General features: G+C 35.1%; 1 protein-coding gene across 6 annotated transcripts in view; it reads left to right on the forward strand.

Moving 5' to 3' along the window:
* AKAP9 (A-kinase anchoring protein 9) overlaps positions 1–14,146 on the forward strand; it is a 105,217-nt gene that overhangs the window by 68,489 nt on the left and 22,582 nt on the right. For 4 of the 6 annotated variants that reach the window (XM_071428977.1, XM_071428978.1, XM_071428981.1 and 1 more), the window contains 9 exons: positions 2,679–2,841; positions 5,622–5,834; positions 7,042–7,080; positions 8,275–8,507; positions 9,146–9,265; positions 12,261–12,437; positions 12,547–12,651; positions 13,055–13,207; positions 13,466–13,645. In XM_071428977.1, the coding sequence (XP_071285078.1) occupies positions 2,679–2,841; positions 5,622–5,834; positions 7,042–7,080; positions 8,275–8,507; positions 9,146–9,265; positions 12,261–12,437; positions 12,547–12,651; positions 13,055–13,207; positions 13,466–13,645 (1,383 nt within the window). The remainder of the gene's footprint in view (positions 1–2,678; positions 2,842–5,621; positions 5,835–7,041; positions 7,081–8,274; positions 8,508–9,145; positions 9,266–12,260; positions 12,438–12,546; positions 12,652–13,054; positions 13,208–13,465; positions 13,646–14,146) is intronic. The other 2 variants (XM_071428979.1, XM_071428980.1) reach the window with 1 other exon arrangement.

The following is a 14,146-nucleotide window of genomic DNA, read 5'->3' on the forward strand; positions in this document are numbered from 1 at the left end:
GGAAGCCTTTAAACTAGCAGAGCTTGAGAAAGTTCTTCCTGTTGAATTAGCTCCAGCAGCAAGGATGACTGCAAATAATGACATAGTTGTATTTTTCTTTCATTTGCTGTAGTGGAGTTGGAAAATTTTTAGTTTCAGTTTTGTTAGCTTGCTTGTCTGCTGCAGCGTTCCTGTGCAGGTAGAAGAAAATTCTGCTTCCTTTCCTTGGGAATTACTTGCCAGTTGCTATTGGAAGATTTCTATTGCTTTTTGATGTGAAACTTCTCTAAGAAGGACTTTTTTAGGAGTGACCATATGAAGTTTTCCTGTACCTCTTTGTTTGGGATTAATCGACCCCTGATTTACTCAGCTTGAAAAGTGATCTGAGGCTTCCTACTGATTCTGAGCAGGTTTGTCACCGACCATGCTGGGATGTGTCTTCAGACTGTTAAACCTATGTGTTCTGTTACAAATTCCTGTCAGAAATTCCTAAAGCCAGCCTAGCTAGTGCAAGATACCCAGAAGAAAGCAAAAGCAATATTTTTTGGAATGGATTCTTACCGCACCTACTGGGCATCTAATCTGTTTAATGGTTTGTGGACTGAAGGCCAGGAAGAAGATACATATGAGGTTGAATCTCGTGTGCCTTTGCCATTTCCTTTTCCTTTCACCGAACACTTGGATGAGAATAATTCTGTAGTTGTAAATACTTCAATTTTTCACTTCAGCCACAAAAAAAATGGGCACATTTTGAAAGTTGTCTCTAAAATATCATTGCCTACACCTCCCTATTCAGTAAGTATACAAGTTTTTAAAAGAAATTAAGCTTAAATAGAAGAGAATGCAGTGAAAAATTATCTAAACTTGTCTCTATTGTTAAAATTGTACTGCTGAGAGGCCCTTTTCCTAAGAAGTTTTCACTGGGCACTGAAGTGGGCACTTAATTATACAATTCTCTGGTCATTTCTAACACATGAAATTTATTAGACACAGAAATATGTTAAATTCCAGATATTTGAGATCTCATTTTAAAGCACTTCAGTGTTACTTTTATTACATTTCATTTTTCTCACTGAGTAATTCAAAGTGGGAGAGAGGCTGCAGTCAAAGCTTTTCGGGTTAACTTCGGTGCACTGACTAGTAACAGTAACTAGCACAAGCTGGCAGCTTGCTTTCAGTGATCCCATGGAGAAATTGTTGATCTTAAAAAATCGTGTTTGTGTTTGTACTTCTTTTTGGTTTTGCCCTGTGATATTTTTAACAATACTTTGTGTTGTTATTACTGAAAAAAGCTGGAGAATAGTTTTTGTTGTGAGTTTTAACTGAAAAATTTCATGCATTTCAGGAAGCCACTTTTACAGTTGTCTATCTACAGTAAATCTTAAAAAATCCTTTTATCAAAGGTGGGTCTTTCATTAAGCACTTGAAAATACAAGGATAAAGGAAGGGTGTGCTGTGATTTTTAAAAATATCTCAAACAAATGCACATAGTTGCAGTATTTAGATCTTTCTTAAACTCTTGTCAGAATAAATAATTAACATGAACATGTTAATGATGCCCGTCTGAAAATGAAAGCTTTAGAAAAGAAATTGAGTATTTAAATTCAGTGCATTATAAAAGGGAATGTATTGATTATTCAGATTTTCTTTTCAAAGTGTAAGTGGATAATTTTGTATGCACGGTTCTGTTTAATGTTCCTTAACCCATTTTTCTGAGCTTTTAAAGCAAACTCCTTATATTCATGATCTTAGCGGGACTTAGTGAGACAGCTTTTATATTTTAAGAAATCAAGAGACAGAATAATTTATAGAAACTGTAGATATTACTATCTTTGAAATATCTGCCAATAACCAGAATATTAAAAAGTAAAGAAAAAAACCAAAACACTAAAAAACCAAAGGAACGGAAAATACGTTTTGTGTAATCAAAACTTCTAACAATGTTTAATCTTTATGCATTATTTTCCTTTTGTAATTCTAATTTTAATTAGTTTTGAAATTGTCATTTTGGATATGTCTTAACTTAAAATATGCAATTTCACATGACATGGTTTTCCAGTACTTCAGGATAGTGGTACAGTGAAACTGTGCTGTGTCCGTGTCAGTACATGTTAAATATTAACCCACCAGACAAGTGGAGACGAATTAAAAAAGATCATTAAAAATTCTGCTAGGTTGACACTGTCGGAAGAAGCATTGCTTTACTCCCTTGTTGGTTGAAATGTGCGATACTGTGAAAATTCACATTTTCCTGATGTTCTCATCGATCTTCATGTTAAAGAGAAAAAAAGGAGAAGCACCATTTCACTCACTTTATAATAAGTTTTCTGCCAGTTTTATACAATGTTTTTTGGCCATTCTAAGTGTATGGTGAGCGGTAGCTTCCTTGTATTTAGTGCAAAACTCGTGTAAACAAAGGTGAATCTAGTGTAAACTCATAAATCAGGAATTACCGGAACAAAGACACGGATTTAGCCAGGTGGCTCATGGAGTTCACTGTACTGACAAAACCTGTTTGCTTAGACTTTTATAAGTCAGTCTTCATCTTGTACTCTGCAAATGAGTGTTCAATAAAGATTTTATCTAATGTTTAGTGAAGTTATGCAAGGCTTCCCATCACACTGTAAAGAAACTGTGAATTAAATAGGAGTGATAGAGTAGGTGTTTATCTAATTTCTGTAATTTTTTTCCTGTGATAGCTTGAACATGCTAAAATTACTCAGACAGAACTCATGCGAGAGTCCTTCAAGAAGCAACAAGAGGCCACAGAATTTATCAGGTATCAGGAAGAGCTACAAGAACGTCTCAATGAGGAAACCAAAGCCAGAGAGCAGTTGGCTTTGGAGCTTAGTAAAGCTGAAGGTGAGTAGCTCTTTTTATGAGTTGTTGGACTTGCATCTACTTACTTATGAATTGGGTAAAGAAATTGCAAATTTGATCAATTTCTTTGTAAATTTTAGAATGTTTTCAGCCTTCTGGATAGTTATGGACGTGATGACCTCTGGAGGTCCCTACCAACATCAACCCACACTGTGATTCTGTTTTCCAATTTTGACTCACTTACTGTCTGAAAACATACATGACAATATTAAAATAATACGTTGTGTATGTGTTTGGATCCTCAAAATTAATTTATTTCATCATAACATGTTTGTGCAGACAAGCTTAAATGTTAACAGCTTAAAATCATAAATAGTTGTGGCTGGAAGGCACCTCTGGAGATCAACTCTTCCCACCCCTTGCTCAAAGCAAGATGAGGTAGAGCAGCTTGCCTAGGACCTTGTTCAGTTAGATTTTGAATATCCACAGCCTCTCTGAGTGGCTGTTCCAGTGTCCAGCTAACATCAGTGAGGGGAAAGGAAAAAATTCCAAACTTATTTTCATATGTTGAAGTGCACTTTCCCATATTTCAGTTTGTGTCTGCTGCCTTTTGACATTGGCACAGAATCTTTATTCTGGATGTGATTATATGATGGTAATATGTTTCAATTTGCACTGTTTGAAGTGATCTTTTAAAAAGTATATTTGCAACTGCATTAAGGAAGCAATTAAAAATTGTAGCGTCTTACAGCAGGGGAAATCTAATAATCTCTTCTGGCATCAGGAAAATATGTTGAAATCTGATGGACACCTAATTTGTTCTCTTGTTTTGATAGCTCAATGTTTTGTAGCCACTCAACATTTCTGTCATTATATCTGATTAGCATCTGGAAAATATGCAAAAAATACTTGTTCTATAGATAGGATCTCCGTAGTAGTAAGCAGAAAGATATTTTTGATAGTTTTGAAGCTCAGCAGACTTCTCTGTTTCAAAGTGGGAGCATAGAGTGAAGTTTGGTAGTCAAATGTTACTCCTGGAGAATGCTACCCTGCCAGGCTTCCTCTTCTTTTTACACAGACAGATAATCCATCATGATTTCACATGCTATTAATAGCTGGGACACACATAAGCGGAAAAGCAGTGCAGGTTTCTAAGCCATGTGTCTAAAATGTGGTGTGAGGGACAGTTGATGGCCTGTCAGTTCATACACCATAAATGTTGTGTATCAGCAACAGCAGTAGTGGCTGCAACAATTCAGTAGCTTTAGCAAAACCAGAAAGGATGAAAATTGATTTCAGAGGGAATGGATTGAAATCTGAAATAGGCATTACTATTTTTTTTTTCAAGATTAAATTAAGAGTAAGAAAAAATTGTTTAGAACGCGTCTTAACGTGCAAAAATATGAAGAACTCTTCCACAAGATATAAATAACCCAAGAATTTATATTCTGACACAGATGGAGTTACAAAATGTTTAATATTGAAGAATTTCAGAATGTAGGCAGCTATATGCTGCTGCTTTCTTTGGAGGATAATATTTTGTCTTGATAGAAATTTTATTCACAAATCTTCAGTAAAATAAAGTAAAAATGCCTAATATCTTAGGACAGAATGGCTTTGTTGATTTGGTTCATGAACAGTTCTAGAATATAAGAGAGAATTAGATGTTAGTGTTAGCCTTTGATAAATATATTGCACAGTTGTAAGTTAGGTGCATTTGAAATCAATGCACTTCTAAATGACTGGCAGCTTTTTCTGTTGATGTTGATATAACAAAACAAAGATGTCATAGAACTCTTTTTATTTGATTTGTGCCCATTGAACTGAGTTGTGAGCACACTCTGACAAACCACATTCTTTTATTGAGTTCCTTAGGTAGGTATGGAGAGCAATGTCTTAGTTCATTATACATCTGATGGTACTCTGTCTTCTCTTGAGATTAAATGTGTCATTTGTGATTATTTCTTTCTTATCACAAAAACTGCTGCAGCTGAGACATTTTCTAACCTCTTGTGTTTTAGTGGTGTCAGATATGACTTATCTGATGTGATGAAAAAGCTAATGCAAATTTGTTCACTGAACTCTGACAATTTTCATTACATCTCAAAAAAAAAAAAAAACAACACCCTGGCAGAAGTAAATACCACAACATGTGATTTTAGCAGACTTCATAATTTTTTATGGGAGTGTGGCTTCCATTTAACCTGGAAATACCCTCTCAACTTAAATCTGTTAGGTATTCATTGTGAACAGCATCTGATATGGTGGGAATAACCACTGGAGTTTGTATTGTCTCAATGTTTTGAAATGTTATAAGTGATGTTACTCATTCAGTATTTTCTGTTTCAATATTCAGTCCTATACGTCCAGTCCTGTGTGTTCTCTGTGAATTCAAATATGGAAAGAAAAGATGGGTCTACATGGTTAACAAATGTAAATACTTTTAGTTTTTCTACGTTCTCAAGACAGGGTAAAATCCATTTTAATACTGATTCAAGACTGGATTTATAGTGATTTATACTGAATTTATTTCAATTTCTTATTTCTCCTGTGTTTATTACATACATATTTTTCCCTGGCTTTGGAGTTCCTTTGCTCCAGAGGTTTTGTGTGAGTAAAAATTAAGAGCTCTGTTTGGTGTTCTGGTATCTTTCCTGTAATTTGTTCATGATGAAAGGATAGCAAGGATAGGAGTAGAAATTGTCAGGTGTTTGAGTATCTAACAGACATGTGCATGCATGTCAGAATACAATAGTGACTTCAACAAGAAAAAATTGGTTTTGATTGTCTATTACATCTGCCTCCAAACTGATGTTTTACAGGCCTCATTGATGGTTATGCAGATGAGAAAGCATTTCTGGAAAAACAACTCCAGGAAAAGATAGATGTAATTGACCATCTCGAGCAAGAGCTGCTGTGTACAGGTAACAAATTGCAGGAGTTAGAGGCTGAACAGCAGCAGGTCCAGGAAGAAAAGGAATTACTCTCCAGACAGAAGGATGCCATGAGAGCAGAGGCGGGGCCAGTAGAGCAGCGTATGTATTCATCACAATCTTTCTATGACATTTGCTTATACTTCCTAAAAAACAATAAGTGGTCTTGGCAAAGGCTTCTCCCCATTGCCTTTGTGATCATTAATAAAAATGTGATAGGGCCAACTGTGATATTTTCACACCTGTTGCCTAATGTTAGCATGATAGCTTGTCTTGATTTTTAAACCCAAAATGTCTGAGTTTCTAGGAGTGTTGAGAAATTACTCTTGTTCTTTAAGCCAGAAAAAGCTTTATCTCCAAAAATCTGCTTTCATTTAGATTACCACTGGAGATGGAATAGCAACAGTGGATAAAAATACTGTCTAAATACTTTCCAAACAGACTTAAAGACAGACTAGGAAGCATACCTACTTGAACGTGATTGCACTACATGTGACAGCTGTGTTTATTTTAGTCATGGAAGATACATTTTTCTAATACATTCCTCTTTCAGGGAAGAATAGCACAACAGTTCCATGATAAGGAAAGCCTTTTATCTACCAGTAATGAAAACTTTCAGCCCTGATGGTGAAAATTTCAGATATATACCATGTCAGTATAATCTAACTAACTGCTTACTCAAAAAAGCATTTACCCTCATGAAGTAAAAATGTCTTTTAATTCTTCCTTTAACTAATAACTGAAATTAATATTTCATGTTTGAGAGGGGAAGAAAATTAGAACTCTAGTGTTTTAAGAAGTACTGATTTTTCAAGGATTGCAGTGCTTATATTGTAAATTGCAGGATGAAGTAAGAATTTTATCTAATTTCTAGAAGTTTATTCCAGTTTATAATGTTGCCATTTTTGTAGATCGCACATCTTGTGTATTTGCAATTTCCTGCAATTTTCTGAAACAATGAAATTTTAAGAACAACCTGCTGCTTCCTACTCTGTAATAAGGAAGATCCTTGTCTATGATGCCACTTTAGTTATTTTTTGTATAGTTTAGGCTTCTAAATATATTAAAGCTATTTTCATGTTTAAGAGCTGTAAGGACAAACAATTCTATAAATATGTGTAGGTACTTATATCATGCATACCAGAATAACTTGTCACATTCCTTAAGTTATCTCAACAACTTTGTCATTAAATGCCACATCTATCTTTGGCTTCATTTTCTCTTACATTGTTGCACCACAAGAAAACTATAGCTGGCATGTGAATTACTTTGCTTCTTTTTTTTGTTTTCTCTCTCTCTATTCTCCTAGGCCTAGTAGATGCTGCAATCGATGCAGCTTCCCAAGCAGGTGTGTTTGTATGTTGCATGGCCAATCTGTAACTGGGTGGAAGACTGACACGTACTGACACTGTTAATCAGGATTATTGGGCTTTTGGCTTACTGACGTTACTTGTCATTCTTACTGGCCTGCAGCTTTGATGTTGTATTTCATACTCAGTTCTACATTTTGCTAACAACATTTCTTATAATTTCTAAACATAATAAGCAAATTCATCAATAACCATCATCTTATTCACCTATGAATTACAGTTACTTAGATGGTATTTCAGAGATATTTTTGTAGTATTTTATTTTTTTTTATTTCCAAATACAGCTGAGTCATTCACTGTGATAATTAAACATCTTATTATATTGATATATAATGGTTACCTAGAAATGAGAATTGGTTAAATATGATGTAAGATGATGGTGCCTGAAGGATCTTTCTTCTGTAGTGAAAGTGAAATTTATTGTTTCTGTCTAAATATCAATCCTGTTTTTAAGATTCTCCAAAAGTAAGTGCACTTTGTTTGGGTTTTACCTCAAGGGGTTCATGTGGTTATTTAATAGGCACTTCAGTGGGCTGTGGCTTAAGAGTCTTAGAATGGTTTGGGGCTTTCCTGTATATGTGCTTGCTGGCTTTTTCATGATGACTCAAAATTGGGCATTCATGCAGTCACTGATTTTGCAAGCTCCAGTTGCAGGTCAGTAATTTTCCTCTCTGTCTGCCCAGCAACCTCGCTAAGTCTTTCAGTATTTCCCTCAAATTATTTATATGTATCACATTAAATAATGAAATCTGGGAGTGGATTGATTGTACTGGCAATGGGGATGAGAAGAGGGTTGGGTTTTCTGTACATCACTGTTAACTCCTGTGCTGACTCTAGCTGTGGTTTGACCCCATACATTTTCTTTTCTTTCTAATTGTACAAAGGCCTTTTAATTGATATGAAATTTAAACAGGGGAGTGCTCTGGTACAACTTCAATAACAGTCCTTTGAACACTACCTAAAGGATAGTAATTTTAATATGAATTTGCTTCAGTCCATATCAGGATTATTTCTCAGAAGAAAATATATTTTAAAAAAAGAAAAATAGTAAAAACCCAAGCCAGTTCACATCCTTCTGCAGATTACAGCATGGATACCTTGGGGAGTGGTTTTGCTTCATAATATTGCTTACTATTTGTATCTAAAAGTAGTGATGCTTTTATTATACTCAGAATTACTGGAGGAAACAGAAAAGCTAATGAAGGAAAAAATTGAAGTACAACGTCAAGCTGAGAAAGAGTATGATGACCTTCAGAAGCAAGTGAAAGTCTTGGAAATAGACTTGGAAGAACAAGTCAGTCGTTTCATAGAGCTAGAACAAGAGAAAAATGCAGAACTAATGGACTTAAGGCAGCAAAACCAGGCCTTGGAGAAGCAGCTGGAGAAAACAAGAAAATTTCTAGATGTAAGTATGGTAAAAGGCAGATATCATGAAGATGTGGGGGGTGGGTAGCACTGCTACTGAAGTTTGGTTCAGGGAGAAATGCTAATTTTTTTCAGATTTTGAGCAAACATAGGTAGATGATAGCAAACATCAGCCGTGTTGTAGGTTCCAGCCCAATAATTTAATAACATTTTAAAAGTTGAAAATTAATTGGAAGTGCTTGCTTAGGACAGCTCTGTATTTCAAGCAATTTATAGGGGTTTTTTTCTAATGGCTTTTCATATATTAACCCATAGGTAAATTCTGGTTTTCATTTCTATTTATTATTTATCTATTTATTAAAGACAAATCATAGGGAAGAAATCATAAAATATTTGCTTGCTGTCATTTGTGTGGTGTACCTGGAACAGAAGAAACAAACCTTCCATTTTTGTGAAATGTTACTTGATGTGTCTGTGCTGTGCTAATTTTTTGATTAAAAATATGAAATTTACTGCCCCAAGTGATTATGTTAATGGTATCTGCAATAGGTTCTGCTACCTTATAAATTCTGATATTACTGTTACCAGCCTCACATGAATGCAAGTTAGAAGTGATGACACTTAACTTGGATAGTTTTTAAATCAAATGGTGTATCCACATAATATCTTAAATTTCAGGAGCAAGCAATTGACCGAGAGCACGAGAGAGATGTATTCCAGCAAGAGATACAGAAGCTGGAACAGCAGCTTAAGATTCCACAAAGGACTCAGCCTGTCAATGAACATCAAACCAGAGAGGTAACACATTTTGTTACTTGTACTCAGTGAATATAAATGACAAGTTGACAGCTTTTAAGATACTATAATGAAGCTATTTTATGGTGTACCTACTCTGCATCCATTTGCAAGGCAGGAAAGTAAATGCCCTGAGATTGAAGGTGTTGCAGGAAAGTGGTGGAATGGTGTTTTGGGGTTTTTTTAGGCTGTTTGGTTTTAGTAGCAGACATACAGAAACTTCTTGACTTTCAATAAGGCTTTCTCCTGTAACTTAACTTAGAAAAACCACTGTTCTCAAGAGTTTGTGGAAACATTCAAGCCTATTTTAGCAATTTTACATGTTCTTACAGGTTTTTTTGACATCCTGTTTTTATAGCACATGTACACCACTGAGGGAATCGAGTTACTGAGGTTTAACACCTGTTGGCAGTGAAACAAATGTAGCGACTGTAGAACAGCAGCTCAAGGGAATTACAGAAAGCTCTTAGACTCAGCAAAATTAAGAAGTGTCAGCAGTGTAAATGCTATCTATTATAATGCTTTTGCAGATTTTTTTTATGAACTTTTAGTCAATTAAATTACATTTTATTTTTTGTGAGTTTTCTTGTGTGCTGCCTTTTGATCAAGGCTGGTACTTCTGCATGATTTTCCTGCTTGATTTTCAGCATTGAAATGCCCTCTTTTAATTAGATTATCATTTTCAAATCAAAGGTCTTACTGGAGTAGTTCAGTTGCTGTCATTCAATTCTTAAATATTAGCAGTATTTACTACTCTGTATTATATGAAATAGTGGAAGGTGTCCCTGCCTGTGGCAGGTGTGTTGGAACTAGGTGACCTTTAAGGTCCCTTCCAACCAAAACTATTTTATGATTCTAGGCTATAGTTTAGGACCTCAGACAGTAATAGTACATACATTTCTATATGTGAGATGAGTGTGTCAAAATACTTACTTATTTGGAATTTGCACGTTTAGAACTGTGTTTCACTGGGTTTCTAAACATTTTTTAGTACAAAGGTTTGTATGAAATATGACAGTGTTAATTTAGTACTATGGGATATGATTGTCATCAACCTCTGTGAACAATGAATCATCTGGAATTAGCTGAGTATGTGTTAAACAGAATATACAGAGCAATTCTACATCTGTTTCCTTCTGCTGCCAAGAGTGTGCACATTTCTCTCCTGCTGACATTTTACACAGATGGAGGTGGCTCTAGCATAATTAATTTTCCTGAATCCAGGATGTTCATTTTCAGTTCATTTTGTTACATGTCGGTTTATTATTTTTGGTATGGTTAGCATAGCCATGGAATTCCTGGTTAAAATTCTCACATTAAAAAATTCTCACAAGAAGAGTTCAAATTTGATAGCATAATAAAAATTGTCCTATTTGTTCAGAATCTAGATATAAAAATCATCCTGATTTATATGTACATGTACACATACGTGTGCACTCTTAAGATGGCAGATATGCTACAGTGGAAATTGAAAACATGCTGTAAAGACAGGCTTTAACTGTGATTAAAATTTTGAGATTTTTACTTGATTTTTAAATTAGAATTTTTTTAGTAGGTAGAAAGACAGTAAGGTAATGTCTGCAAACACCACAGACGTAGGAGCTGGTTTAGATATAGGTGATGTTAAATGTGACATGCTAGAAATTATAGATGGGATTTTCAATACTGTATTAGATTTACATTTATCTTATCAAATGCAGTACATATTCTTACTATGTCGTGTATTTTGATGTCACAAGGTTCCTTGAAATATTTTGTAAATATACATATTTTCATTATTTATCATGCTTTTGAGAGAGCTGTTTTATTTTTCATATTTGCATATTTTTTTTAATCCTCTTCTGCTTTGAGGGAATGCCATGACCATTTTTGGTTGATAACTAAATTTGTTTCTTACTGTTGTTTCAGCTTTATCAACTTATTCCACAAAGGGTTGTCATAGAGTCTGCTCCAGACTTGATTTTTATTTTTCCATTTCTCTCTCAGGACTTTTCTGAGGTCACTTCAGACTGTGATGTTACTCATGGATGGATAACGTCAATAATACCATCCTGTCAGCTTTATGTTCTGGTCCTCTTCTCTCCTATCTCTTGAAATGCTTTGAGTCTTCTACCTTTTGGCTACATCGTAACTTCCTAATTGTAAATACTGAAATCAGTTTCTTGACTGGGACAAAGATTACTTTCCCTGTCTCTTGCTCAATTACTCAGGTCTTATCTCTATACATCATACTATGGATTTGTTATGCGTCTTTCTTATCTGTAATTTCAATTAATAATTTCTGAAATACAGCTAGAAGTGGATAGATATTACTGTCTCTGCTACTTTAGTTAATCTTTTAATATGTTGCTTCTGAGATACATACATCTGACCTACTGAGATTCAGAATGTTCAATCCCCCATAGAAAGTGAATTTATTACGTCCATGACATCTCTTTGGTCCCGTTTAAGGAACACAGCAAAAAACCAAAACTTCCTGTCTTTTCTGATTTAAGAATAGCTATTCTCTTCAGTGTTAAAGATCCTTTGAGTTCTAGGATATTCCTGTATGTCACTAATCAGCTCCTTCTTTTGAATAATTTTGTCACAGATTTTTAGAACTATGATTTTCCTCTGAGGCAAATAGCCTCTTGACCATAGGGTCAAGACATTCCATCCATAGATGTTAAAGGCATCATTTTAGTGGGCTGCATAGGGATGTTGTGCTGCTTGCTTTTAACTGACTGCAGAGTCTGAAGGCTTCAGAAGACCAAGAGCAGATCTAGAGAGTAGGCGGTGTGGCACAGAACATACCACTTCTTAAATAATGCTGTTTGTATTTGTTGGATGTGGTACCACAGTATTCTCACTGTATGTTCTGTTTCACCTAAGGAGTAGGAGTTTTGTTATGGTAGAAAAAGAGGAATATTTTCTTCCTGTCAGAAATGCATGGTGTTGCTATTGCTAGCTAACCCTTCCAGTGCAGTACAATATAATAATCTTGCCATCTTGTCATCAGGTTGAACAGTTAACAAATCACCTCAAAGAAAAAACAGACAAATGCAGTGAGCTTTTGCTCTCTAAGGAGCAGCTTCAAAGAGATGTACAAGAACGAAATGAAGAAATTGAGAAGCTAGAATGCAGGATAAGAGAACTGGAACAAGCCTTAATCATCAGTGCAGACCACTTGCAAAAGGTATTTCTTGTTTGAAATTTATCAAGGATTTGCTGCTTTCTTATTTTCTTGAGACCAAAATAGTATGATTTTTTAATCTGATAACTATTAGTATTATTTCTATTTATAGGTGGAGGAAAGGAAACAGTTTGGCACCATCATAGTAAAAGGAGAGTTACCTCTTGAAGTACAGCTGCAAGCTGAACGAGAAGCTGTGGACAGAAAGGAAAAGGAGGTAAAATGCCTGTGAAAATGTCTATCTTTCCACTTAGATCTTTGTTTGTCAGTTTTTGCCTTTTGTTGAGCTTAGTGAACTATGCAGATGAGATTTTTTACAGTTAGAGAGACAGCACTCCAAATCCCTTTGAAATTCTCTCATGATCCATGATAGTTGTTGTTCTGTGTTAATATTTATGACTTGCATGAGTGTTTCTGAAATAGAAATTCAGCCCAAGTAAGGAAAGCTGATTTTTTTAGTGGTGTTTAAAATTCCATTCAGTTTAAGGACTCAGAATATCACCAAGTACCCATTCTTTTGTTTGTACATAGCCAACCAGTTTACTGTAGAGAAATTTAAAGCATTTAATTTTTGGTATGGCTTCCTACTCCTTTTCCTGCTCCTTTTGTTGGAAACATAGGTCACGAACCTTGAGGAACAATTGGAGCAGTTTCGAGAGGAGCTGGAAAATAAGAATGAAGAAGTTCAGCAATTGCACATGCAGCTGGAAATTCAGCGGAAGGAGTCCACTACACACCTGCAGGAACTTGAACAAGAGAACAAATTATTTAAGGTAACTGTGCAACAGAGAAGCCTAAAGATTTAGTCTCCTTCCTTCACAGAAATAAGTTCTTTGAAAATGCCAAGACATCAAATTCTTTCTCAAGTATTCCACCATTCAACTTGCCAAAATACTAAAAGGCTCATATGATTACTTGTCATTACATGAAATTTGTGTATTTTAATTCCTACACTTGAAATACTCATACAAGAATATGCTGAAAATGCTATATACAACTGTAACATGTTTTTTGGGGGGGCTTTTGGGCAGGATGAAATGGAAATACTAGGACTAGCTATCCAGAAATCTGAAGATGCTGCCATAAAGGACCATCACTTAGTGGCTGGGAGGCTCGCTCACATCATGCAAGAAAAGGATCAGGAAATATATCATCTTCATGAACAAATAGCAAAACTGCAACAGCAACTTGAAGTCACAACTGACAACAAGGTACATACTTCTGAAATCCATTTCAGAGTCCTATTTTCGCAATGCTGCTAGTTTGAAGGAAAAAAAAACCTCTGTCCCCCACCAGTTGCATTGCCTTCTATTGCCACCTTAATTTAAAAATGCAAATGCTTCTATTTCAAGCAATGCTTTAAATCTAATCTCTTTTTCCTTTTAAGTCTCATTTATGACAACTGCTTTTTTGCTTGCTTTTCTTTTCATTTATTCTCTTTTATTTCTGCTTGAGTTCTTGTCTTAAATTATTCTTCATTCCATGTTCCAATACTTCTGAATATTTAATAGTATTTAGGTAGCTGAATTCAATCTCCACATTCATTTTAGCATCCTCCCTCACATGACTTACATTCAGTGTTGCACTCCAGTGACATCTGCTGGATCATGTGAGATTTTAATGCAGTTTTAGCAGTTAATTCTGAGCACCATGAGCTTGTGTGAATGCTTTGTTCTCATAGTGGTGTTGGCAACATTTTTTATCCAATTTCA

This window comes from Agelaius tricolor, unplaced genomic scaffold, assembly GCF_023055355.1.
Source record: "Agelaius tricolor isolate 1412-34295 unplaced genomic scaffold, bAgeTri1.0.p SCAF_6, whole genome shotgun sequence".
Classification (NCBI taxonomy): domain Eukaryota; kingdom Metazoa; phylum Chordata; class Aves; order Passeriformes; family Icteridae; genus Agelaius; species Agelaius tricolor.